The 20,168-nt window shown below is 48.3% G+C and overlaps 4 protein-coding genes across 8 annotated transcripts; 1 reads left to right on the forward strand and 3 right to left on the reverse strand.

Moving 5' to 3' along the window:
• Nucleotides 1–22: 22 nt before the first annotated feature.
• On the reverse strand, nt 23–6,814 carry Eif3i (eukaryotic translation initiation factor 3 subunit I). The gene is made up of 11 exons (XM_046468335.2): nt 6,684–6,814; nt 6,497–6,589; nt 5,078–5,165; nt 4,721–4,786; nt 3,555–3,704; nt 3,335–3,462; nt 1,970–2,080; nt 1,783–1,872; nt 1,415–1,488; nt 326–418; nt 23–202 (listed from the first exon to the last, which is right to left on the reverse strand). The coding sequence occupies exons 1-11, from the start codon at nt 6,684–6,686 to the stop codon at nt 121–123; spliced, it is 978 nt and encodes a 325-aa protein (XP_046324291.1). The 5' UTR covers nt 6,687–6,814; the 3' UTR covers nt 23–120.
• Tmem234 (transmembrane protein 234) lies at nt 6,774–10,760 on the forward strand. The gene is made up of 5 exons (XM_046468344.1): nt 6,774–6,818; nt 7,106–7,257; nt 8,218–8,284; nt 9,603–9,695; nt 10,001–10,760. Exons 1-5 carry the CDS (start codon nt 6,803–6,805, stop codon nt 10,093–10,095), a joined length of 423 nt encoding a protein of 140 aa, XP_046324300.1. The 5' UTR covers nt 6,774–6,802; the 3' UTR covers nt 10,096–10,760.
• On the reverse strand, nt 10,758–17,306 carry Dcdc2b (doublecortin domain containing 2B). Of its 5 annotated transcripts, XR_009224330.1 has the most exons (11): nt 16,625–17,214; nt 15,673–15,724; nt 15,165–15,241; nt 14,634–14,765; nt 14,213–14,359; nt 14,077–14,116; nt 13,755–13,799; nt 12,806–12,941; nt 12,537–12,637; nt 11,957–12,060; nt 11,125–11,149 (listed from the first exon to the last, which is right to left on the reverse strand). XR_009224330.1 is itself a non-coding variant. In XM_046468331.2 (10 exons), the coding sequence occupies exons 1-10, from the start codon at nt 16,888–16,890 to the stop codon at nt 11,075–11,077; spliced, it is 1,074 nt and encodes a 357-aa protein (XP_046324287.1). In that variant the 5' UTR covers nt 16,891–17,214; the 3' UTR covers nt 10,758–11,074. The 5 variants fall into 5 exon arrangements, 4 of the variants coding, with proteins under 4 accessions (XP_046324287.1, XP_046324288.1, XP_046324289.1 ...); XM_046468331.2 differs by lacking the exon at nt 12,537–12,637 and having other exon boundaries at nt 10,758–11,149; XM_046468332.2 differs by lacking the exons at nt 12,537–12,637; nt 13,755–13,799 and having other exon boundaries at nt 10,758–11,149; nt 16,625–17,306.
• A 25-nt stretch (nt 17,307–17,331) lies between these two features.
• Iqcc (IQ motif containing C) lies at nt 17,332–20,007 on the reverse strand. The gene is given in 7 exon segments (XM_046468329.1): nt 17,332–17,783; nt 17,786–17,973; nt 17,975–18,453; nt 18,545–18,663; nt 18,894–19,146; nt 19,348–19,491; nt 19,911–20,007. Coding segments are annotated over 7 exon segments (1,401 nt in total). The 5' UTR covers nt 19,953–20,007; the 3' UTR covers nt 17,332–17,607.
• Nucleotides 20,008–20,168: the final 161 nt, after the last annotated feature.

Raw genomic sequence — 20,168 nt, forward strand, 5'->3', positions numbered from 1 at the left:
TGATGAGACAGACCCCACAAAATGTCTAACCAGAAACCATTTATTACCAAACTAATTTATTTCTCAGAGTCCAAAACTTTCTGTAAGCAGCCTCCCTGGCCTGGATGAAGATCCAGCTTCTTAAGCTTCAAACTCAAATTCGAAATACTGTGGGTCGAAGTAGTGGATGCGGACATATCCATCTTCACCACCGCTGCTATAGCTGGAAAAAGATGGGCAAGGTCCAGTCAAATGGCTGTGGCAGAGGCAGGCCTGTGGGGCCTGGCATGGAAAGTGGGTGGAGACCCAACCCGGGCTAAGTTCACTCCCTTCACTGAGGCCCTACCTCTTGCCATCAGGATGGAAGGCAACACTGTTGATAGGTCCAAAGTGGCCCTTGACTCTTCCAAACTCTTCTTCAAAGGCCAAATGGAAGAACCTGGAGGAAAGAAAGGGGAAAGAAGAGATTCCATTAATTCATTCTCCATCTCCTTCCAAAACCCATCTAAGGTAGCATTCCCCAAAATGCAAATTATATAAAAAAAGTTAATAAAGCAGGGAGATTACAGTAAGTGAAAATGAATAAACAAAGTAAGATGAAGTCAGGGGAAGAAGGGACCCAAATGTCTGCCTGAACATAGCTAAAACTTAATGAGTGCTTATTATTGCTGGACAATGCTGTAACAAATATTGGCTCATTTATTTAATCAGCAAAATTTCATGAAATATATTATTACTGTCCCATTATATGGCCAAGAAGCATAGCTGGGTGCAGTGTTGCAATCCCAGAGACTTGGGAGGCTGAGGTAGGAGCATTGCAAGCTGGAGACCAGCCTGCACCAGTGATGGTGCAGGCTTGTAATCCCAAAAGCATGGGAGGCTGAGGCAGGAGGATCACAAGTTCAAAGCCAGCTTCAGCAACTTAGCAAGGCCCTAAGCAATTTAGCGAAACCCTATCTCAAAAGAAAAAAAAAAAAAGGGCTGGGGATGGGCTCTGAAATTAAGTGCCACTAGATTCAATCCCTGGTATGGTGGGGAGGGATGGCTCAGTGGTTAAGTGACCCTGGGTTCAATCCCTGGTTAAAAAAAAAAAAAAAGCATGGTCACAGAGAAATATAATGGTATGCATAATGGTATGTCTGTCAAATTCATGATTTATTTTTGGTACTAGGAATTGAATGCAGGGGCACTTAATCACTGAGTTATATCACCAACCATTTTTATTTTTTTATTTAGAGACAAGTTGCTTGGAGCCTCACTAAGTCACTGAGGCTGCAGGTGCAAGGCCCTGGGTTCGATCCAGCACCACATAAAAATAAGTAAATAAAATAAAGGCACTGTGTCCAACCACACCTAAAAAATAAACATTAAAACAAAAACAAAACAAAAAATACTGCACATGGTTTCCATTTGGAAGAAGGCCCCTCCCCTTTACCTGGCCTCAAACTTGCCAATCCTGGTGGAGGTTGTGGTTACATCCATGGCTTCCTGACCACCACCCAGCACCACCTAAAGGGAAGAAGAAAGTCCACATGGGCCCAAAGGGCAGATGGGTCTATTTTTTTTTGTTTTGTTTTTCTCCTGTCCTGTAAGTTCTTAACCTCTCTCATATCACAACAGGGGGATGCCAAGGGCAGGGATAAATAGACACTTCAGCTGCCCAGTCCCCTGTGGCTACTCAGATGTTCAGCGTTATTACTGCTCCTCCTCTGTGTTTGACACCATATTTGTAGCCTACTTGCTAAACAAACATCCTGATCCAAGAAGCTTTCTGAGACTTGGCCTGAGTGGGGGTTCCCTTACATGGTCATAGTTGGGAGACAAGGCAGCTGAATTGACAGGACGTTCTGTCCGGAAAGTCTTCTGATGTTCAAGGGTTGTAGAGTCAAAGAGCTGGAGAGACAAGGAAAGGAGAAACATATAAAAAGTACCTTCTTGGGGGCAGCCAAAGGATGAGTACAGTCCTACCAGATCTCTTGCCCAGGCTTACCTTGGCTGTGTTGTCTTTGGATGCCGTGACAAACATGGTCATGTCCCTGGATAACTGGATATCATTGATCTGCCGGGAGTGCTCCTTAACATTCACCAACACATCTCCAGACTGAGGAAGGAGGGAACTATGAGACTGACCAGCTCTGATTCTTACTAGCCCACTATTCCTCAGAAACCAATACAACCTGGACTGTCCCCTTTATTCACTCCCTCAACCTAATCAGTTACCCCTAAATCTCTTTCTTTCTATACCAGGGATTGAACCACTGAGCTATGTCCCCAGTCCTTTTTGTAATAGGGTCTCACTAAGTTTCTAAGACTGGCCTCAATCTTGCAGTCCGTCTGCGTCAGTCTCCCAAACTGCTGGGATTACAGGTGTGTAAGGCAATGCCTAACTGCTGCTGCAGCTTTTTTTTTTTTTTGGTACAGGGGATTGAATTCAGGTCACTGTATCCCTGAACTACAACTAGCTCATTACTTTTTATTTTGGAGAGGTCTCACTAAATTGCCCAGGTTGGCCTTGAATTTGGGATCCTCCTACCTCAGCACCCTGAATCACTGGGATGATAGGCATAAAGCACTGCACCAAATACCAATAACCCTTTAAAGATTCCCTACTGCTTAGAGGAAAATCAACTCCTTACCTCTAAACACAATGGACCTTAAAAATATAGGCCCTGTCCAGTTCTCCTACACGAGTGATTCCCTAAGAATCCATGTACTTCCTTAACTCTGGGCCTTTGTTCTTGCCACTTCTTTTGTCTTTGGAATAGTCTATGCTTCCTGTTTGAAGTTCCTCTTATTCTTCACAAGGTAGTGTATGTGCCACCTCCTCTGTGACACAGTACACCTTCCATACTTGGTTGAAACCTTTATGATGGCACAATTCAATCTAACTCATATGCCAGATGATTGCAAGTTTCTGTCCCCCTGGAGTAGAGACAATGACTGACTCACTTCTTTGCCTAGGAGTCTAGCATAGGGCCTAGCTCTGTGGTGGCAGGAAAATACTTATTTGTCATCATTATTAACATGTCCTGAGTACTCTGACAACTTTTTCAAAACCTGATGTAATTTGATCCTTGAGACATTTAAGATAAATAGACTCAGGGAAGTTATGTAAATTGCCCAAGACCACCCAACTAGAAAGTGATGAATTCTATATCTGTATCCAGCCCTTGCTCTTAATCATTGTGCTAACCTCCTCTTTTTTTTTTTTTTTTTGGGGGGGGGGGTGCTGGGGATTGAACCCAGGGTCTTGTGCATGCAAGGCAAACACTCTACCAACTGAGCCATATCCCTAGCCCTGACTTCCTCTTGAAGAAATAATTCTGGTGGGCTCAGGCTCCACTTGACCTCTTACCTTGGCACTATACTGGTTGAGCTCTCCACTTTCATGGCCTGCAATGATGCACTCTCCCAGAGGTCCCCAAACTGCACTGGTGATCTTGGAGTCATTGCAAGGGATCTTCATGTAGGGCTCATTGTTGTCTGTAGGGGGCAGCAGATGTCCAGCTCCAGCCTCAGGAGCTGGCCTTTCACCTCAAACCAACCCAGGCCCCCAGCTGAGCCCGAGCCCTCACCAATCTGGCTTGGATCCCGCAGGTCAAAGAAGCTCACAAAGCACTGATAGCCCATCTGCTTGTCCGTGGAGAACATGATGATGTTGCCCCCAAAGTCAAAACCACAGGTGCGAACGGCTGAGTTGGTCTTGAGTAGGGCCAGCTGCTTCCCTGGAGAGAGGCAGGGTCTGGGCTACAACTTGTCCATTATCACTGCAGGGAGGACCTGTCTATCATCTATCTGCCTGCCTGTCATCATGCCTCACTGTTGCTCCTGCTCTGGTGACCCTATTCTCACTGCTCTCTTCTTCACTGCTGTGCTTTTGTTCAAATCTTTACACTTCTTCCTTACACATCCTGCTAACGTGGCACTGCTCATAATGGTTTACAGTCTATCTGTCTCCCCCACAAACTTTGCTACTCCACAGAATGGACCTGGTCTGATTCTCTGGATCTCCCTAGTGCCCAGCATAGAACTGGATGCCAGTATATACATACATTGAAGCTGGACCCTTCACCGCAACCCCAGCCCTGGGCCCAGCTCTTACCTACCTGGCTTGGATAACTTAAATATGAATGAGTTGAATATGCTCCCCTATCTTCAGGGTCAGCTTTCCCACTGCTCCAGGACCCTGCTAAAACTAACCAGACTGCCACTCTTCCCTGCAATGGCCTCCGCAGCAGGCCAAATTCCTCCCAAGCCCCATAGAACAAAGCTAAGCTCCTGAATTTGGCACCCAAGGACTCTTTTGGCCTAAATTGCCTCTCCAGCCTCATCTTCTCTCCTGCCTATCTATTCCACTCACCCAAAACAGGACATCAACCAGATCAAATGACATGACAGTCTCCATGCTTTCATTCCTGCATGTGCCAAAGTGATGTTGTCTTTCTCTTCCTTTAAGCCCCAGCTCACATGTCACTTACCTTGGGAGACCTTGCAGGGCTCCCACCCTTGCTCTAGGCAGTCAGCTGCTCCCCTTGGCCTTCCACAGTAGTTTATTTCCTCTCTCATGGCTTATTACATTGCTGTAATACTTCTTGCTCCTCTACCTTTCTTATTGTCTTATTCTCCAGACTGGGAACCATCTCTAGATTTATTTTGCATTCTCCTAGAATCTCTGTTTACTTACAGAGGTACACTAAAGGTGGTCAATTTTTGCTGAAAAGAGTAAATGACTGAAGCTTACCTGTTTCACAGTCCCAGAGACGACAGCTGTTGTCAGCTGAGCCAGTGAGGACATGTTTGGTGTCCCCTGAAGAGGATGTTAAGAAACTTGACTGAGTTTACCGGAGCCCTTGGGAAGCCAACCGAATCATCTCCAAGTTCAGTCCCAAAGAGCCTTTCTTCCTCTTAACTCAGGGCACTCTAACCTCCTCATCCAGAAGTGGAACTTGTCCTAAATGTTTCCCCAACCAGTGAAGAGACTGGGAGCAGGAGGTATTATTCTACAGACCCACACCAGCACCCCAAACTCCCACCTTCAACTCAGCAACTCTTCTGCTGGCAGAGCCTGAAGCACAGCCTCAGAGTAAAACAAGGATACAGTCAGCATCTACGCACCACACAGCACCAGTATGGCCCATGTAGGTGCCCAGTCTCTCCCCGTTCACAGAGTACCATACATTGACAATCTGGAGGAGCCAAATGACAGGATGGTTCACACCCCAGGAATAGCAATGGCCTTCTATTTTGCCCCAGGAACCCTCCTCAATCTCTAGCCTGCCGATTTCTTGGGCAAGAAAGTGGTAAAACTCCTAGATTCTCCTCCCTACCCGAATGTAAATAGCAGGGAAGTCAAATTTGGAAAAGCATCCTTATTTGCTGGGCCTGTCCTCTCCTGGATTCAGAATCTCTTAGAAGAATAAAAGATTAAGTTGTACTCCAGTCCAAATAAATAGTAGCTCTGGTGATCTGTCCAAGTGGGAGGAATTTGTAGTAGGGAAGTCTGGATTCCAGTGCCTGCTCTGTCACTATCTCATGGTATGATCTCAAATATGGTGCTTCATCCCTCTTAACTTTAGCTTCTCCATCTTTAAAACAGTCAGAACAATAATGCCTTCTTTAAAGAGGAGACTCCAATGAAATGATATCTATGGAACTTATATGTAAGTGATAATATTAATTAGGTACTCCTATGCGCGAAGAACTGTGCCAAGCTCTTTATGAGAACGATCTCATCTGGTTAAGGAGGTACTATAAGTCCCCATATTTATATATTTTTTTCTTTTCTTTTTTGGAACAGGAGGGGTGTGTGAACCCAGGGCTTCCCATATGGGAGACTTTGCTGTGTTGAGCTAGATCCCAGCCCTAAAGGTCCCCATACTTTATAAGAAGGAAAACTTGTTTAGAATGATTAACTGACATGCATAAAGTAACACTGCTAGTAGATGCAGGGATTAGTATTCAAATTAAATCAGTTTGACTTCAATGCCCTCACTGTTAACTGCCTGTATATGTAGATGGCAGTACTGTGAGATTGTACACTGAGTAGCAGATGGGACTGATTGGATTGAGACTAGGGGCATCTTCATTAAGACCCGTGTCTTTTTAAAATTTCTTCTTCTTCTTCGTTAATTTTCGTGATACTGGGGATTGAAGCCAGCATCTTATGCTAAGCACTAATTCTACCACTGAGATACATTCCATGATTCTTTATCCTACTGGACGTGACTTGTTCTATCAAGTTGATCCTTGTCCCTGTTCCCCATCCACAGTGGTCTCTTGTTTTTCTTCTCCCCAGTTATTCATCTCTACCAAGAGTCGAATTCCTTCCTACCTTCCTAGATAGAATGCCCTCATCAACCTACCCCGGGATGGCATCTCCCTACTTTTTAGAATGGGACGTTCTTAGGTTCCCGTCTGGCAGTAAAACTGGATCGTCCACCCAGGGTCCGGGCAGAAGGAATTCGCCCTTGGGGGGGCCCCCTCCGCCTGTCCCGCCCGCCCGGACGCCGGCTCTCACAGGGTCCTTGGCCACGGTGAAGAGGAGGTCTCCCTCGCGGTTGTACTTAATCTGCGTAATGGACCGCTCATGGCCCTGCAGCAGGATCGGCTTCTGCAGGGACAGGACAAGAGTGTCAGCGCCCGGAACCGGACCTCTTCCGGGCCCGGGACCCCCACCACAACACCCCCAACTCTGCGGAACTCACCATCCCGGCGGTGACGCGAGGAGAGCGAGGCGTGAGCAGGACCGGAAGAGGCTTGGAACCAGTTCCGTTCTCTCGTCTCCACCCCCTCGCTCCCGGAAGTAGATGAGAGCGGCGTTGCCATGGCGGCGTCTCTGGGTGGGTAGTGGGCTCCGCGCGTCAACGCACTTTCTGATCCCCACCCGCAGTTTATTTCCTACTCCCCTCCACCCCGAACCCTGCTACGACTCCAGTCCTCGGGCTCCTGAGTCCATCTCCCCCGCTTCCCAAGGCCTGTCCTCCCCGTCGAGCGCAGCCCGGGGCGTCGGAGAGCCAAGGAGCGGTGCGGAAGGCTATCTGGGGCTAGGAGCCTAGAGGAGGGCGAGGCCCAGCGGGCAGCCTGTGGGGCTGGCGGTCAGGGTGACTCTCCGTCCATCTGTATTTAGGGCAGGTGCTGGCTCTGGTGCTCGTGGCCGCTTTGTGGGGTGGCACGCAGCCGCTGCTGAAGCGGGCCTCCGCCGGCCTTCAGCAGGTTCATGAGCGGACCTGGGTCCGGCAGTTGCTGCAGGAGATGAAGACCCTTTTCTTGAATTTTGAGGTGCGTCTCTGAACAGCCCCTCTCACGGAAGAGTGGCCGCTAAATATTTGGTCTCTGGAGTCAAATAGGTCTGGGTGAGAATCCCAGCCCCATCACTCCCAAGCAGCTCTTGGAGGAGTCACTTGTCCTCTGTGAGCCTCAGTTTTGTCATCTGTAAAATGGAAATTATGATAGTCATAGGGCAGTTATGAGGATTGAAGTAAGACACACTTAGCATTGGACCTAGTACATCAAAAGTGTTCCATCCATGGATGCTGTTAGTATTGTATTATTGTGTTCTCTCCAATTATATGAAGAACTTGCAAGTCTTTCCAGAGGGAGAGCTTGGGGCTCAAATTGGCCCTTGGGGTGGAAAACAAAAAGGGATATGGCGAACTACTTCTGACCCCAAGTCTGCTAGTCAAGGCTACTGGGACACCACCAATTCTCAGGGTTAAGGGCCAGGAGAGGGATACAGATAAAAGTGTTGCATAAGTTCAGAGGAGGGAGACTGCAGATGGGAGACTTATGGTAGGCTTTCTGAAGGGGGTAATATTGGCACTAAAGACCTTACAGAATGGAGCCGTGATGGTGGCTCACGCCTGTAATCCCAGCAGCTCAGGAGGCTGAGGCAGGAGGATCACAAGTTCAAAGCCAGCCTCAGCAAAAGTGAGGCTCAGTGAGACCTTGTCTCTAAATATAATAGAAAATAGGGCTGGGGATGTGGCTCAGTGACCCAGTGCCCCTGAGTTCAATCCCTAGTACCAAAAAAAAAAAAAAAAAAAAAAAAAAATACCGGATGGGAAGTAGTCAAGCTAAAGGAAAGGGCATTTAAGAGCAAAGATGTGGAGTTCAGTTTATGTCTGTCTTTGCCCTGGGTCCTTCTCAGAGTGCTTAGTGTTCCTTGGATATTTCTAGAAGCTCAAAGAAGGCAGTGCTACTCAGGCAATTACACTGATGTCAGTTTTCTCCTATTTCCAGTACCTGGTGCCCTTTCTCCTCAACCAGTGTGGCTCCCTTCTCTACTACTTCACCCTGGCATCAACAGGTGGGTCTCTAGTGTACGGCTGCCCTGCTTAGTGGTGGAGGCCACCTGGGAAAGTTGTTTTGGGGAGGGAACCTGAAACACCTTGTTTCCCTTCAGCGAGGGAGAGCATGTTACTGTTCCCTTCTTGGTAGCCTCCCCTGAGGGCAGAGGCACAGTGGACTGGTTGAGAAATGGCCAGGCACTGAGGTGGATCTGGAGCCTGGCAGTCTTGTGCAATAGCAGAGGAAGATGGAAAATTCATTTTGTTGTGCCAAATGCTGACTATGTCCTTTTTGCTTCCAGTGTGTGCTACCTGCCTGACCTAGAACAAGTCCCTTATTTGAACCTTGGTGTTTTATAGCTGGATTCCTAGCAATGTGAAGATTAAATTCGATATATGAGAAACATAGCAGAGTGCCTGGCACAATAAATACAAATTTCCTTTCTCCCAACATTTGTTGACTGCCCTCTACTGCATCAGATACTTTACTGGTGTTGCATATTTCATTTAAGTCCCATCATCACCCTGTGAAGCAGACATGATTGTCATCATATAGAATATTACAAAACTTTGAACAATTTACTTCACCCCTCTTAGTCTCACAGCATGACAGTGCAAAAGGATTTGTAGCTACATATTAAAATTTATGCTTTTGAATTTTACTTCTGTGGGTTTCCTCCCCTGGAGTCAAGACCCTCCAGGGACTCCAGGAAAGATTAGGCCCCAATTAGTTCCAGGGAACCCCTCAAGGGCCATGGGAAGATGAGGGACAAGGTAGCCACTTTCCTGCCACACGGTTTCAACTTGTCATTCCACTTTGATCTATTTTACATTTAGGAATAGCTGCTCATAAGACTATTTAAGCCTCTGGCCTGATGTATTCATTGCTGCAAAACAGTGTTGAACCTTATGCCACCTGGCATGCAGTTCACCAAGTTTTGAGCAAATTATAATTTTAGAATTTTATTATCTTGTCACCTACTCTGTATCCATCCTTTAATATCCACCTATTCTAATAATCAAAATAGTAGTGACTATTTTTATTAAGCATCCACTTCAGCCAGGGACTATATGTGCATTATCATAGTTTATCTTACAATATCCCTGCAAAAAAATACCAACAGTGGTATCTTGCTATCACTGTTTTACATGTGGAAAATAGGCTCAGAGGGTTTAAATATATAACCAAGATTATACTGAGAACCAAGGTCTGCCTCCCTCAACACCCTTGGTCTTCAATTGCACTAAGCTTCTTGCTCCCCCGTCCCCCCACTTTTTTGTCCCTAATGTGATAAGACATTTTGCATCTCAGCACTTCTTCTCATTTTGACTACCCAGATCTGACCCTAGCTGTGCCCATCTGTAACTCTCTGGCCATTGTCTTCACGCTGATTGTTGGGAAGGTCCTTGGAGAAGATATTGGTGGAAAAGGTAAGTCATGCTATTGGGAATGTAGGAAGCAGCTGCTTGGGCCTTGATGTACCTGGGTCAGTTCTTTCCCAGTCCATCTCCCATGGGTTAGAGAGGAGGGCTTTCCCCCATCATGCCTTTTCTTCGCAGCTCTCCTACTTCCTTGTGGCCATCAGTTGTTTCCTAACCCTAAGTAGTCTGGAGACAAGAGGCTGGGGGTGGCAGCTGGGACTGGGCCCCATATGAACCCTTTCCCCAGCCCTGTACCAGCTCCTTCTTGCTAGCATGCTAGGCTCAGAGCCCCTTGATTTCTGCCACTATCCTAGGAGCAGTCGCTGGCATGGTGCTCACCATGACAGGAATTGCACTTTGTATCACAAGCTCAGTGAACAAGACCCAGAGGCCACCATCTACCTTTTGAGTGGACCAACCCCAGCTTCCAGCTCTGCTATCTCCAGGAAACCCCTGGGCCAAGGTGCAGGCAATGAGCAGATGGACCAAGAACTTGCCCTCTCTGAGCCTCAGTTTCCTCATCTCTTATGGGGATAATAGCTACCTCGTGGATCACAGTAAGAGAACAGCAGTAAAAGGGTTTTGTAATCTTCAAGTGGTGTTCAGCTGTTGGGATTTTGCATGGGACACTTCATACTCACCCTCAGCAGCTCTCTGCATCAACAGCTCTTCTGCTAAAATCTCAGGTCATTATTACCCAACCACTGTTACCCTGGCCTGCTCTGGACCATCATGGTGGCAGATTACATGGACTGCAGAGGCCCAGCTACATGGAAAAGACCAGCTGCCGTGATGCAGTCTTGAAGCCAAAAATGTGACTGGGATACCTCCAGCGCTCAGTGCCTTGGTGACTTGGGGGAGCAACTGAGGAGAAGAGGGTGCATCAGAATGTAGATATAGGACGTATGAACTCCGTTAGCCTTGCCTTTCCCACCTATGAGGTGGGCAGAAATGCTTACCTGCCAGCCCCTCTCAAGACAGGTAGACAACTGAGCCCCAGCATCACCTAACTGTAGTATCCAGTACAATACCTGGCCAGTAGCAGCCTTCAATAAATCTGTACTAAACAGGTTAGTTAAATATTCTTTTATTGTGACAAATCTACTCTCACATTTGTGGTTGCTTGCCAAGCTCAATCAGCTACTCCTTTCTCTGGACAGAGAATCCCATAAGAAAACAGCCTCCACAGCTAGGGCTGCTCTGCTGAGGAGAAAGAAGACTGGGCTATAAGCTTAGAAGAAGAATGGGAAGGGGTTGAGGAAACCACATCCCTATAAAGCACAGGGGAGACGTTGATTATCAGGAACAGGCTGAAGACAAAAGGTGTCTACCCAACTGCTGTCTTCCTGTTTCTCTTTAGAGCTTTGGCTCTCAAGATGGTGCAATGGCTAAGGCTGAGGATGCAGTCTAGCCCCAGACTTGTGTTCCAAGGACAGGGCCTCCTCCACTGTTTGTGCTGCTCTCTGGAGGAAATGATGATAAGTACAGAATGGAGCCATGCAATGTGTCCAGCCTCTAGCCCCCTGCAGGAAACCCCCCTCCCCAGAAAAGACTAGAAATTAAGAACTCCACGGGCTGGGGATGTGGCTCAAGCGGTAGCGCGCTCGCCTGGCATGCGTGTGGCCCGGGTTCGATTCTCAGCACCACATACAAACAAAGATGTTGTGTCCGCCAAATACTAAAAAATAAATGTTAAAAAAAAAAAAAAAAAAAGAACTCCAGCTAGGCATGGTGGCACAAGCCTGTAATCCCTGCAGACTGGAGGCTGAGGCAGGAGGATTCCCACTTCAAAGGCAGCCTCAAGCTTAGTAAGAACCTGTCTCCAAATCAGAAATTAAAAAGGGTTGGGGATGTGGCTCAGTGGTTAAGCACCCCTGGGTTCAATTCCGGGTAGCAAAAACAAAAAAAGAACAATTTTTTATTTTTGGTACTGGGGATTGAACCCAGGGACACTCAACCATTGAGCCACATTCCCAGCCCTTTTTTGAATTTTATTTGGAAACGGTCTCACTGAGTTGCTTGGGCCTTGCTAAGTTGATAAGGCTGGCTTTGAACTTCCGATCCTCCTGCCTTAGCCTCTTGAGCTGCTGGGATTACAGGCATGTGCCACCATGCCCAGCTTCTTCGTTTAATGAGGGAGAAAGTCAAGCTTTAGGATATTAGAAGGTCTTACAGTCACAAAGGGAGGACCTGTTCCTGGGACTCAGAACTGCCAGTTTCTAGCTCTAAACGCCCATCTCCAAGTATGGCTTTCTGATCCTGGAGTTTACCTGGTCCAAGGGCCGCTCTGTCCAGGTGTCTTCATCGTCTGCTACGTCCTGGGCCCCTGTTGTCTCCCTCCTTGGGTGAGGAGCCCTGTATATTCCCTTAACTCCTAATGAGGGAGGTAAAATTGACTGATGCCCAGACTTCAGAGTCCTTGGCCTTCTTTCCCTTGACCTCTATACTCTTTCCCCTCCCCTGCTTGCTCCACATTCCCCACTACTTCAGAGGATGGCAGGGAAGTTGAGAAGCAGGCTTATAATCCCAGCCCCAGCCCTTGTAAAGCCCACCCCTGAATCATTTTGAGATAAGCATTGCCCTTTCCATGTGCTTCTTTTCATATGATAAGTCCCTAAGAAAAAGCAAGAGACTGGACATGCAAATGGGAGAGTAGAAGACAATTATGCTGAGGTCAGAGCCAGCTCTATACCTGGGCATTCTGCCCCAACAGATATCCCCAACAATAGCAGGTACCATCCTGTGTCACTGTCAAAGGGTGGCTGCGTAAAGTGTCTGCCTAGAATGCTTAAGACTCATTGAATGGGTTTCAATCCCCAGTACTGGCTGGGCACAGTGGCTGGCACACACCTGTAATCCTAGCGACTCAGGAGGTTGAGGAAGGAAGATTGCAAGTTCAAGGCCAGCCTCAGCAATTTAGAGAGGCCCTAAGCAACTGTAGGCCCAGGGGCCTGTCTCAAAAAATAAAAATAATAAAAGAGCTCGGTTATTGCTCAGTAGTTAAGCACCCCTGGGTTTAGTCCCCATTACCAAAATCAAAACCACAACATCAGTCCCCAGCACGGGAAAAAAAGAGGGGTGATTGGCTGAGAAAGGCTTGGTCCACAGAGGCCCCTCACCTGATGGAAACAAGAGAGTGGGGAGCTTGCTTCTTGGCTGAATGTTCTGCTGGGGTCTGGCATAGAAAACAGATGGTTCAATTTGTGCTGGTTCCTTTGGAAAGGGAAGAGTGACCTGTGTCCTGAGGCCCTGGTCCTACAGAAAGAACACTGGGCTCAGACCCTGGTTTCTGGCTTGTCTCACCTTTCTTATTCCCCAGTCTAGGCTTCAGCATGTCATGAGGCCTGTGGGAGCTTGGGAGAGGCAGTGCCATCTACCTTCACAGTCTGCATCCTCCCTTCCTGCCCCTTCTTCCCACCAGACTGCCTATCCAGGAACAGAACAGCTGGTGCCTAGCACTCGAAGATACCCAGTGAAACCAAACTATACTTGGACTTCATGCTCACTGGCTCATATCTTCGGAGGACTCGGACCTGTAATAGGATGGGGAGCTGAGGTTCCCAGGGCACTGCTATGCAAAGAATGCCAATTCTGTCTCCCAGCATCCAACCTATCAAGAAGGCATCAGGCCCTTCAATAGATGAATGGATTAAAAAAATGTGGCATTTATACACAATGGAATATTACTCAGCACTAAAAAATAACAAGATCATGGCATTTGCAGGCAAATGGATGGGATTAGAGCAGATTATGCTAAGTGAAGTTAGCCAATCCCTAAAAAAACAAATGCCGAATGTCTTCTCTGATATAAGGGGGGTGACTCAAAATGGGATAGAGAGGAAGAGCATGAGAAGAAGACTACCACTAAATAGGGAAGAGAGGTGGGAGGGGAAAAAGAGGGAGAAGGGGAGTTGCACGGAAGATGGAAGGAGAACCTCATTGTTATACAGAATATATATATGATGTTGTGACACATTAGAGAGAAAGGATGGGAGAGGAGGGGAGGAGTAGGGAGGATAGGAAGGGCAGCAGAATAGAATAGACAATATGATTGATGTATGTACATACCATGTATGTATTATAAGTCAAAATACATTCCGCTGTCATGTATGACTAAAAAAAAATAATTTGTATGGTTAAAAAAAAAAAAGAAGGCATTAGGTCTACAACTTCACCTTGAAGATCAGTTCTGGTCTGGCCTGTGCCACTTAATAACTGTGTCACCCTGAACAAATCATTTTACTCCTATGAACTTCAGTTTCCACCTCTGGAAAAAGGTGATAATCTGTTTCACGAGATTATTGAAAGGATGCAGTGACATAAGGTCAGAGTTCAAATTTATCAGAGTTCTCCACTTCATTCCCACCCCCATGCCCTGTGGATCACCTACCCTCTGCCTGTGGGGTCTATACTTCAGGCCTGGAGGATACCTACAATGAAAGAAGGAAAAGGCTTGTGTGGGCAGAGGACATGGAGTCAGCACGCTCACCAGAGGGCACCTTTCTCTGCTGCAACCACATACATACCAGCAGCCCCTGGGCAGGGAGGGACTGGGCACCAGCAGCTCCAGATAGGGAAGGGCCTTGAATTCATCCTTTCCAACAGCCACATAGTAATGGCCATTCACCAGAGCCTCCACCGATGACAGTGTGAACCCCTCCAGGGTGCAGAGTCTGGGGGAGAGGTGAGCAGGATAAGGACCTGCAGACAGACTGCCTCTTCACAGTCAGCAGGCAGTGAGGGGGCAGGTACCCTCTGGCCTCTGGCCCTCAGACCTAGGCTCTGCCTTGGTTCTGAGGGCTGGGCCAGAGAGACCACTTCTTATGGCACAGGAGGAAGTCCTGCTGGAGGGAACATTCTCCTTTTGCCGTTTCATCCTCAGGAACAGCTGAACTCAGTAAGGAGACTCTCATGAGACTTTTGGGTTTCCCCAGGCGCCATACTCACTTATGCACAGCCCCATTCTGTAACTTGGCCTTGTCAGTCAGGAGCTTCAACATAGTTTCCCAGTCCTGAATGGCAGCCTGGGACACCTTCAGATTGAATGGAGGACTTAGCAGATCCCCATTCCTAAACACACTGAGACAAAGAACCACCTGGTGAGAGGGAGGGACCTGGGACTCCCTTCATGTGAGAAGGATGGCACAGATGCCAGAAGATGGTTTGAGAACCACTGTACTGATCCAATTCCACCCATCAAACATGTTGGACATTTTTTTTTTTTTTTTGTATCCAGGATTGACCCGGGGTGCTTAACCATGGGGCAGCATCCCCAGCCCTTTTTTGTATTTTATTTAGAGACAGATGAGTTGCTTAGGGCCTGGCTTTAAACTCATGATCTCCTGCCATGGCTTCCCAAGCTACTGAGATTACCACACCTGGCATGTTGGACCTTTTATTCTTCCACTGGTAATCAAAAGCTCCTGGAACAGACATACCCATTTTCTCTATACCCCTGCTCTCTGATGCTGGACTCACTGGATATAGAAGGGAATGCCTGCAGGCAGCCACTGTCCAAGGGCCCAGTCACACGGGTGGCCAGTCATGAGAGGATCCTGAAACCCAAGTCAGATCCCCAAATCAGGAGAGAGGTATTTGGTTAGGGATGAGTCAGCCCAAGAACAGTGTAGTGAGCAGGAAGGAAACAGACTCCTACAGGGAAGGAGGCAAGGAGGGGGCCCTTTCACTAAAGGGTGCTTTTAGATCCCCTAAGTCACTCTAACCATCCCCTACCCCCATGTGTATTTCACAGTTTCCTCTTTCCTTTGGGAACCACACAGGACCAGGGGATAGTGTCTTGAAATTCCATACCCCAAGGAGAGCAGCAAGCTCCAGAGTGGGAGTGGAGAGTGTCCCCCAAGGAACCTGCAGCTCTTGCTGTTTCCAGGGTCTCTGACTTCCCAGAGCAATTTGGAGCAATCCCAAATCCTACCTAGGAGGGCTGGGAGGGCAGAGGGGCTGGGGGACAGCCTCCCCCAGTACTCACTTGTAGTCTGCTGCTCTTCCCACCTGGATCCTTCCCTCCAGGGGGTAAATAGCTGAAAAGACATTGGATGAAGGTCATCTTGGGGAGTCTGGTGCTTCAACAACCCAGTAACTGCCAGAGCATGGGCTGGGGCACAGCTCACCAGGTACCTCTTCCCACAAGGGCAGTTTCTCAGCGTACTCAGGTCAGAAACAGATGCTGGTACTTGAACCTACCTTAGAATCCTTTAAATGCCAAGTCAGGCTGGAAATTCAGACTAGGATTATTGGCAATAGCGTTAAAGATTGAGAGAAAAGAGGACATTAAATATCCTACTATATCAGGAATTTTTACATTCATGAAGTAGATGGCTTAATCTACATTTTGTATGAATTCAAGAGAAGCTAAGTGACTTACCCAAGGTTACACAGGAAGTGACTAAGACTCTGTCTAGCTCCCAAACCCTTGTTCTCTCCATTGTAGTAAGCAACCTCAGCTAAGAGCTCAGAGTAGGATGTGGAAGCCAGATCTGGACTGGAAAGTCAGATAACTTAAAATTCTTTTCCCACCTTGGAAGGTGGCCCACTCTGCAGAGAGGGATGATCCTAGCCTACCTGAAAGGTTGGGATACATAGCAGGGAGAGAGGAAGTGTCATCAGATTTAGAGTAATGGTGATGGTGGTGGGAGGGGATCTAATCAAGATCTTTTCAAAAAAGTTCAAATTGCAGAATAGTCTCCTTCCCATGGTCCTGATTGTGGTGGGCATGGGCCCTAGTACCAGACAAAATCCAATCTAAATTATAGCTCAACCACTTGTTGCTCACGTACTTAGGCAGATGTTCACTATTTCTCCCCTCCCTGTTTAAGTAACAAAATACATAAAGCTGGTAACTACATAGTAAATACCAGACTCACTATTGTTCCTGCTACTGCCTCTCTCCTAGGCTCTTTGACCAGGCTCAGCCTACTTACTGGAGTTTGCGAAATCTTTCAAAGCCAGCAGCCACATACTGCCCTCCATTTTGCAGTTCTGCCAGGTCGGTGACAGGGTGGCCATGAAAAGGTGTATAGAGGGCACGCACAGCTAGTGGGGCCTGCACGGCTGATGTCACCTCATAAAAGAAGGCCTCCATGGTGGGGAAACGGCGTTGGGTCACCACCAGCTGGCGGCCTGGGGAGTGGGGATCCCCATTTCGGTATACCACTATCCTCTTGGCTCCTGAACTTCCACCTGCCATAGTGTGTCCTCCGTCAAGAGACACAGAACTGTTGCCAGGCAACTAAGAGCCACGCCAATGAGAGGTGGAGTCCTGCCCTTTCAGGGAGAGCCTCTGGTAGGGGCATTTTTCTGCATTCACAATCTTAGCCAATCTCACTGATAGGCCCTCACAAGAATAGGACAGGTATGATCAATGTGTGAAAAAAGACCCTGGGGCTCAGCTCAGTAAGAGAGGACAGCAGAGATCCTACTTAAATACAGTGTTCCAGTACTTTCCAGAGCCTTTTCCACTCTGAAGCCTAACAGTTGAGCTCAAGTGAGGATCAGGTTGGGAACTATTCCCCAAGGAAGATCTGCCCTCAGATCTGCCCCTGGGCTGAGGCTCCCAGCTGGTTCTGGGATTGACACTCACCCCATGACAGGAAGTGAACAGGAGGGATGAAAGCAGCCAGGCTCAAAATCCAAGAAAAATTTTTATTCTCTTCCAGGCCTCCCACTTATCTTTCCCCATATAACTAATCCTTAACCTGAAATTTGGATTGAGCCAAAAGCTCAGGATGAAAAGGTGTCCTTTGCCCTGCACTATGCCTCTAGTCTCTGCTCCAATCTCCGTTGGCCCCACTAGCCATTGATGGCTGGGGACGAGGGCAGGGGAGGCAGATGAAGGCCTGTCTTCACCACAGCCTTGTCATAGCAAACCTCTTTGGAAACTGTTCCTCTTCTAGCTCCTCAGGATCTAGCTCGGTGGTCCTGCCTTCCATAGCCTGTCCCTCCACTGGTCCTCTCCTTTCTGGTCTAGTCTTGTGGAAGATAGGGTCTCAGGTGTCCTTGAGCTCCACAGTACAGTCCTCTAGCTTTTCCAGCCTTCGTGACTAGGCTTATTGGAGGTTCCAACTATGGAACTTCTGCCATGGGGCCCTGGCCCTTTGACATTTGAATCCTCCTGAAATATAGGGCACCATGCTTTGGTCCTGCCATGGTCCCATAACAAATGATGTGTGTGGTCCTTGGAGAGGTCATAGCTTGTGGCCTGCTGTTTGGTAGTCAGGTTTTTTTTGTGGTTTGGTCTCTGGGAGACTTGTTCTCAATATCTGGGTCCTCACAATGCGGGCAGCTGTCTTCTGGCCTTCCCAGAACTGGGGCTCCTAGGTTTGAGGCCCCTCAGGATCTGGTCCTCTAGGAATTTTGTCTGCTGTAGGCAGGCCCCTTTAAAGCTCTGTCCTTCATGGTTTTGTCCTTTGGTGAACCTGTCCCTTCCAGCCTGGCTGTCTGATGGCGTAGGCAGCTGTGGTCCAACCCTCCTATAGCACAATTCCCTGCCCTTAGCCCCAGCAGTGATTTTGTCTACAGTGGCCAGACTTTCTGGGTACTTAAGGAGTTGTGATTTGCCTTTTTGGCAGGAATCATCTGCATGGTCCAGCTCTCCAGCAGTCCTCTCTCTGCAGAACTGGTCCTTCAGCAGTGGGTTTGGTTGTGACCAGGCTTTCTCACAGGCCAGTCCCCCATGGTCTGTGCACATGCTGGGCTCATCTGTGGTCTGGCCTGCTTCTGGGGATCTCAGTGTTTGTTTGAGAATTAGGTACTGTTGGGAGAGAACAATACTGTAACATGTTGGCCTGCTTACACAGGCCCTAACTCCTAACCCTTCGTCTGTTCCAAAAGTTAGTGCCTACCTCCTTGCGACTGTTGATGGCCTGTTGTATCCACAGCAGTTCCATGGCCAAATGGCTGCGGTGATACTGGAGCTCTTGGATCTCATGCTGGCTATGGGATGGTCCTGGACCTGTGGCTTCTTTGAAGGAGGCAAGACAGGAAGGAGAATGCATTGAGCTATAGACACTGGAAGCTGGTTTAGCCCCAGACCTTGGCAACCCCTCACTGCTCATGTGTTTCCTTCAACTAGGCAGGGGAGGGAGGGAGAAAAGGGTTGCAGCTAATCTAGCACATCCCTTTTACTTTTTAGATTGGGAGGCTAAGGCCCTGAGAGATCAGGGACTTTTCCTGATCTAGGCAGAGAGGTACCTGAGTTCTTCATCCTTGATGTATTTGTTTCCTCTTGGCTGGATTTCCTGCTCTGCTCAACCTGAAGCCAGAGGTTGTCATCTCTGCAGGGAAGTCTTCCTGGGTTTATTGAACTCTCTCCTGACTTCTTCAGCACCATCTCCTCCCAGAGGGCCTCTTTCACAGACTCTTTATATGGAAAGTGGCTGCATAGTTTCTTCTCTGGACTTGGTATCCTCTTTCCTGCTTTCCAGGAGAGTTGAGATTTTGCCTTCTGCGAAACCAGAAAGGTATGATAGTCCCAGGGCTAAACCCCTGGCACCATGATCTTAATTAAGGACTGGGGTGTGAGGAACAGTCTGCTGTATCTTCCAAAGGTAGAGGCCTGTCACCTGGAAGAGTAGGTTCTATCACTCCTTTGAATTCCCTGCCAGGTCTTCCTTACTCTCCCTTCTCCCCCTGGGGTGTGTACTACCTCTGGGAGAAACAGAGGCCTGGGAATTCTGCCGGCAGTCCACTGAAGCGTGCCCAAGTCGCCTTCTATTTCTTGTACAATTGCCTCATACTCAGCTCGCAGGCTCTGGAACTGGCGTCGAACCAAGAAGCCCCTGACACAGGCCTGGTGTGGAGAACGAGAGTTAGAACGCCCTTGGAAGTTTATTTTTTAATTTTGCTAATATATTTTGCTTAAAAGTCCTTGGTACATTAGAAGAGGGAATATATCTTGGGGTATTCTCTGGAGAGGTTATCCCGGGGACTGCAAAAATGGACATGGCGACGGGGAAAGGACAGGTGACAGTGGGCGCTGGGCTGTACTCTCCTCCTCGCTTTTAGACGCTTCCGGATCTTCCCCTGACCCACACGCTCGTGCGGGTCAGGGGTGCGGGCTTAGGGAAGTCCATGGATCTCCGCATTCTTCGTGAATTGCAGAGGTGGGCTGGCATCTCCAGAGGTTGGGTAGGGACTGACCGTGACAGCCTCACCCTACTGAAAGTAGGAGACCCTAGGTGCAACCCCGACCACCCCTCTGCCCCGAACCTGCAAGGCCGACACTTTCCGAAGTAACAATTCAGTCTCCATCAGGACGCTAACGTCCCCGCCGAGCGCATGCGCAGTTTAAGGCATGGAGGCCCCGCCCCGCTGCCTCCAAGGCAACCTTCACCTAGCCTGCTTTAGATTCGTCTGGCTGCCAAGCGCTCTGGCTGGCCTTTCATTCTCTTGGAGCCACTAGCTTCATCCCAATTCCCGCCGGAGCGGGGACTCCAAGCCCTCTGTGCTGCGCAGGATTGTTTTATT

Source organism: Marmota monax, unplaced genomic scaffold (assembly GCF_021218885.2).
Source record: "Marmota monax isolate L192 unplaced genomic scaffold, Marmota_monax_Labrador192_F-V1.1 WCK01_AAM20220418_F8-fsc00008, whole genome shotgun sequence".
Classification (NCBI taxonomy): domain Eukaryota; kingdom Metazoa; phylum Chordata; class Mammalia; order Rodentia; family Sciuridae; genus Marmota; species Marmota monax.

Bases quoted from the DNA above. Each gene is read 5' to 3' on its own strand.
- Eif3i (XM_046468335.2), bottom strand. The intron at 4,787-5,077 runs GTATCCTTGTTT...CATCCTCTTCAG, and splicing joins GTGGTGCGTAGATGCTGACT to GGGACACCAAACATGTCCTC. The intron at 419-1,414 runs GTAAAGGGGAGG...TCTTTCCTCCAG, and splicing joins ATTGGCAAGTTTGAGGCCAG to GTTCTTCCATTTGGCCTTTG.
- Tmem234 (XM_046468344.1), top strand. The intron at 7,258-8,217 runs GTGCGTCTCTGA...TCCTATTTCCAG, and splicing joins CCCTTTTCTTGAATTTTGAG to TACCTGGTGCCCTTTCTCCT. The intron at 9,696-10,000 runs GTAAGTCATGCT...CCACTATCCTAG, and splicing joins AGAAGATATTGGTGGAAAAG to GAGCAGTCGCTGGCATGGTG.
- Dcdc2b (XM_046468331.2), bottom strand. From the start codon at position 16,890: ATGGCAGGTGGAAGTTCAGGAGCCAAGAGGATAGTGGTATACCGAAAT. The intron at 14,117-14,212 runs GTATGTATGTGG...CTTTCATTGTAG, and splicing joins TCCCTGCCCAGGGGCTGCTG to GTATCCTCCAGGCCTGAAGT. The intron at 13,800-14,076 runs GTAGGTGATCCA...ATTTTTTTTTAG, and splicing joins ATAGACCCCACAGGCAGAGG to TCATACATGACAGCGGAATG.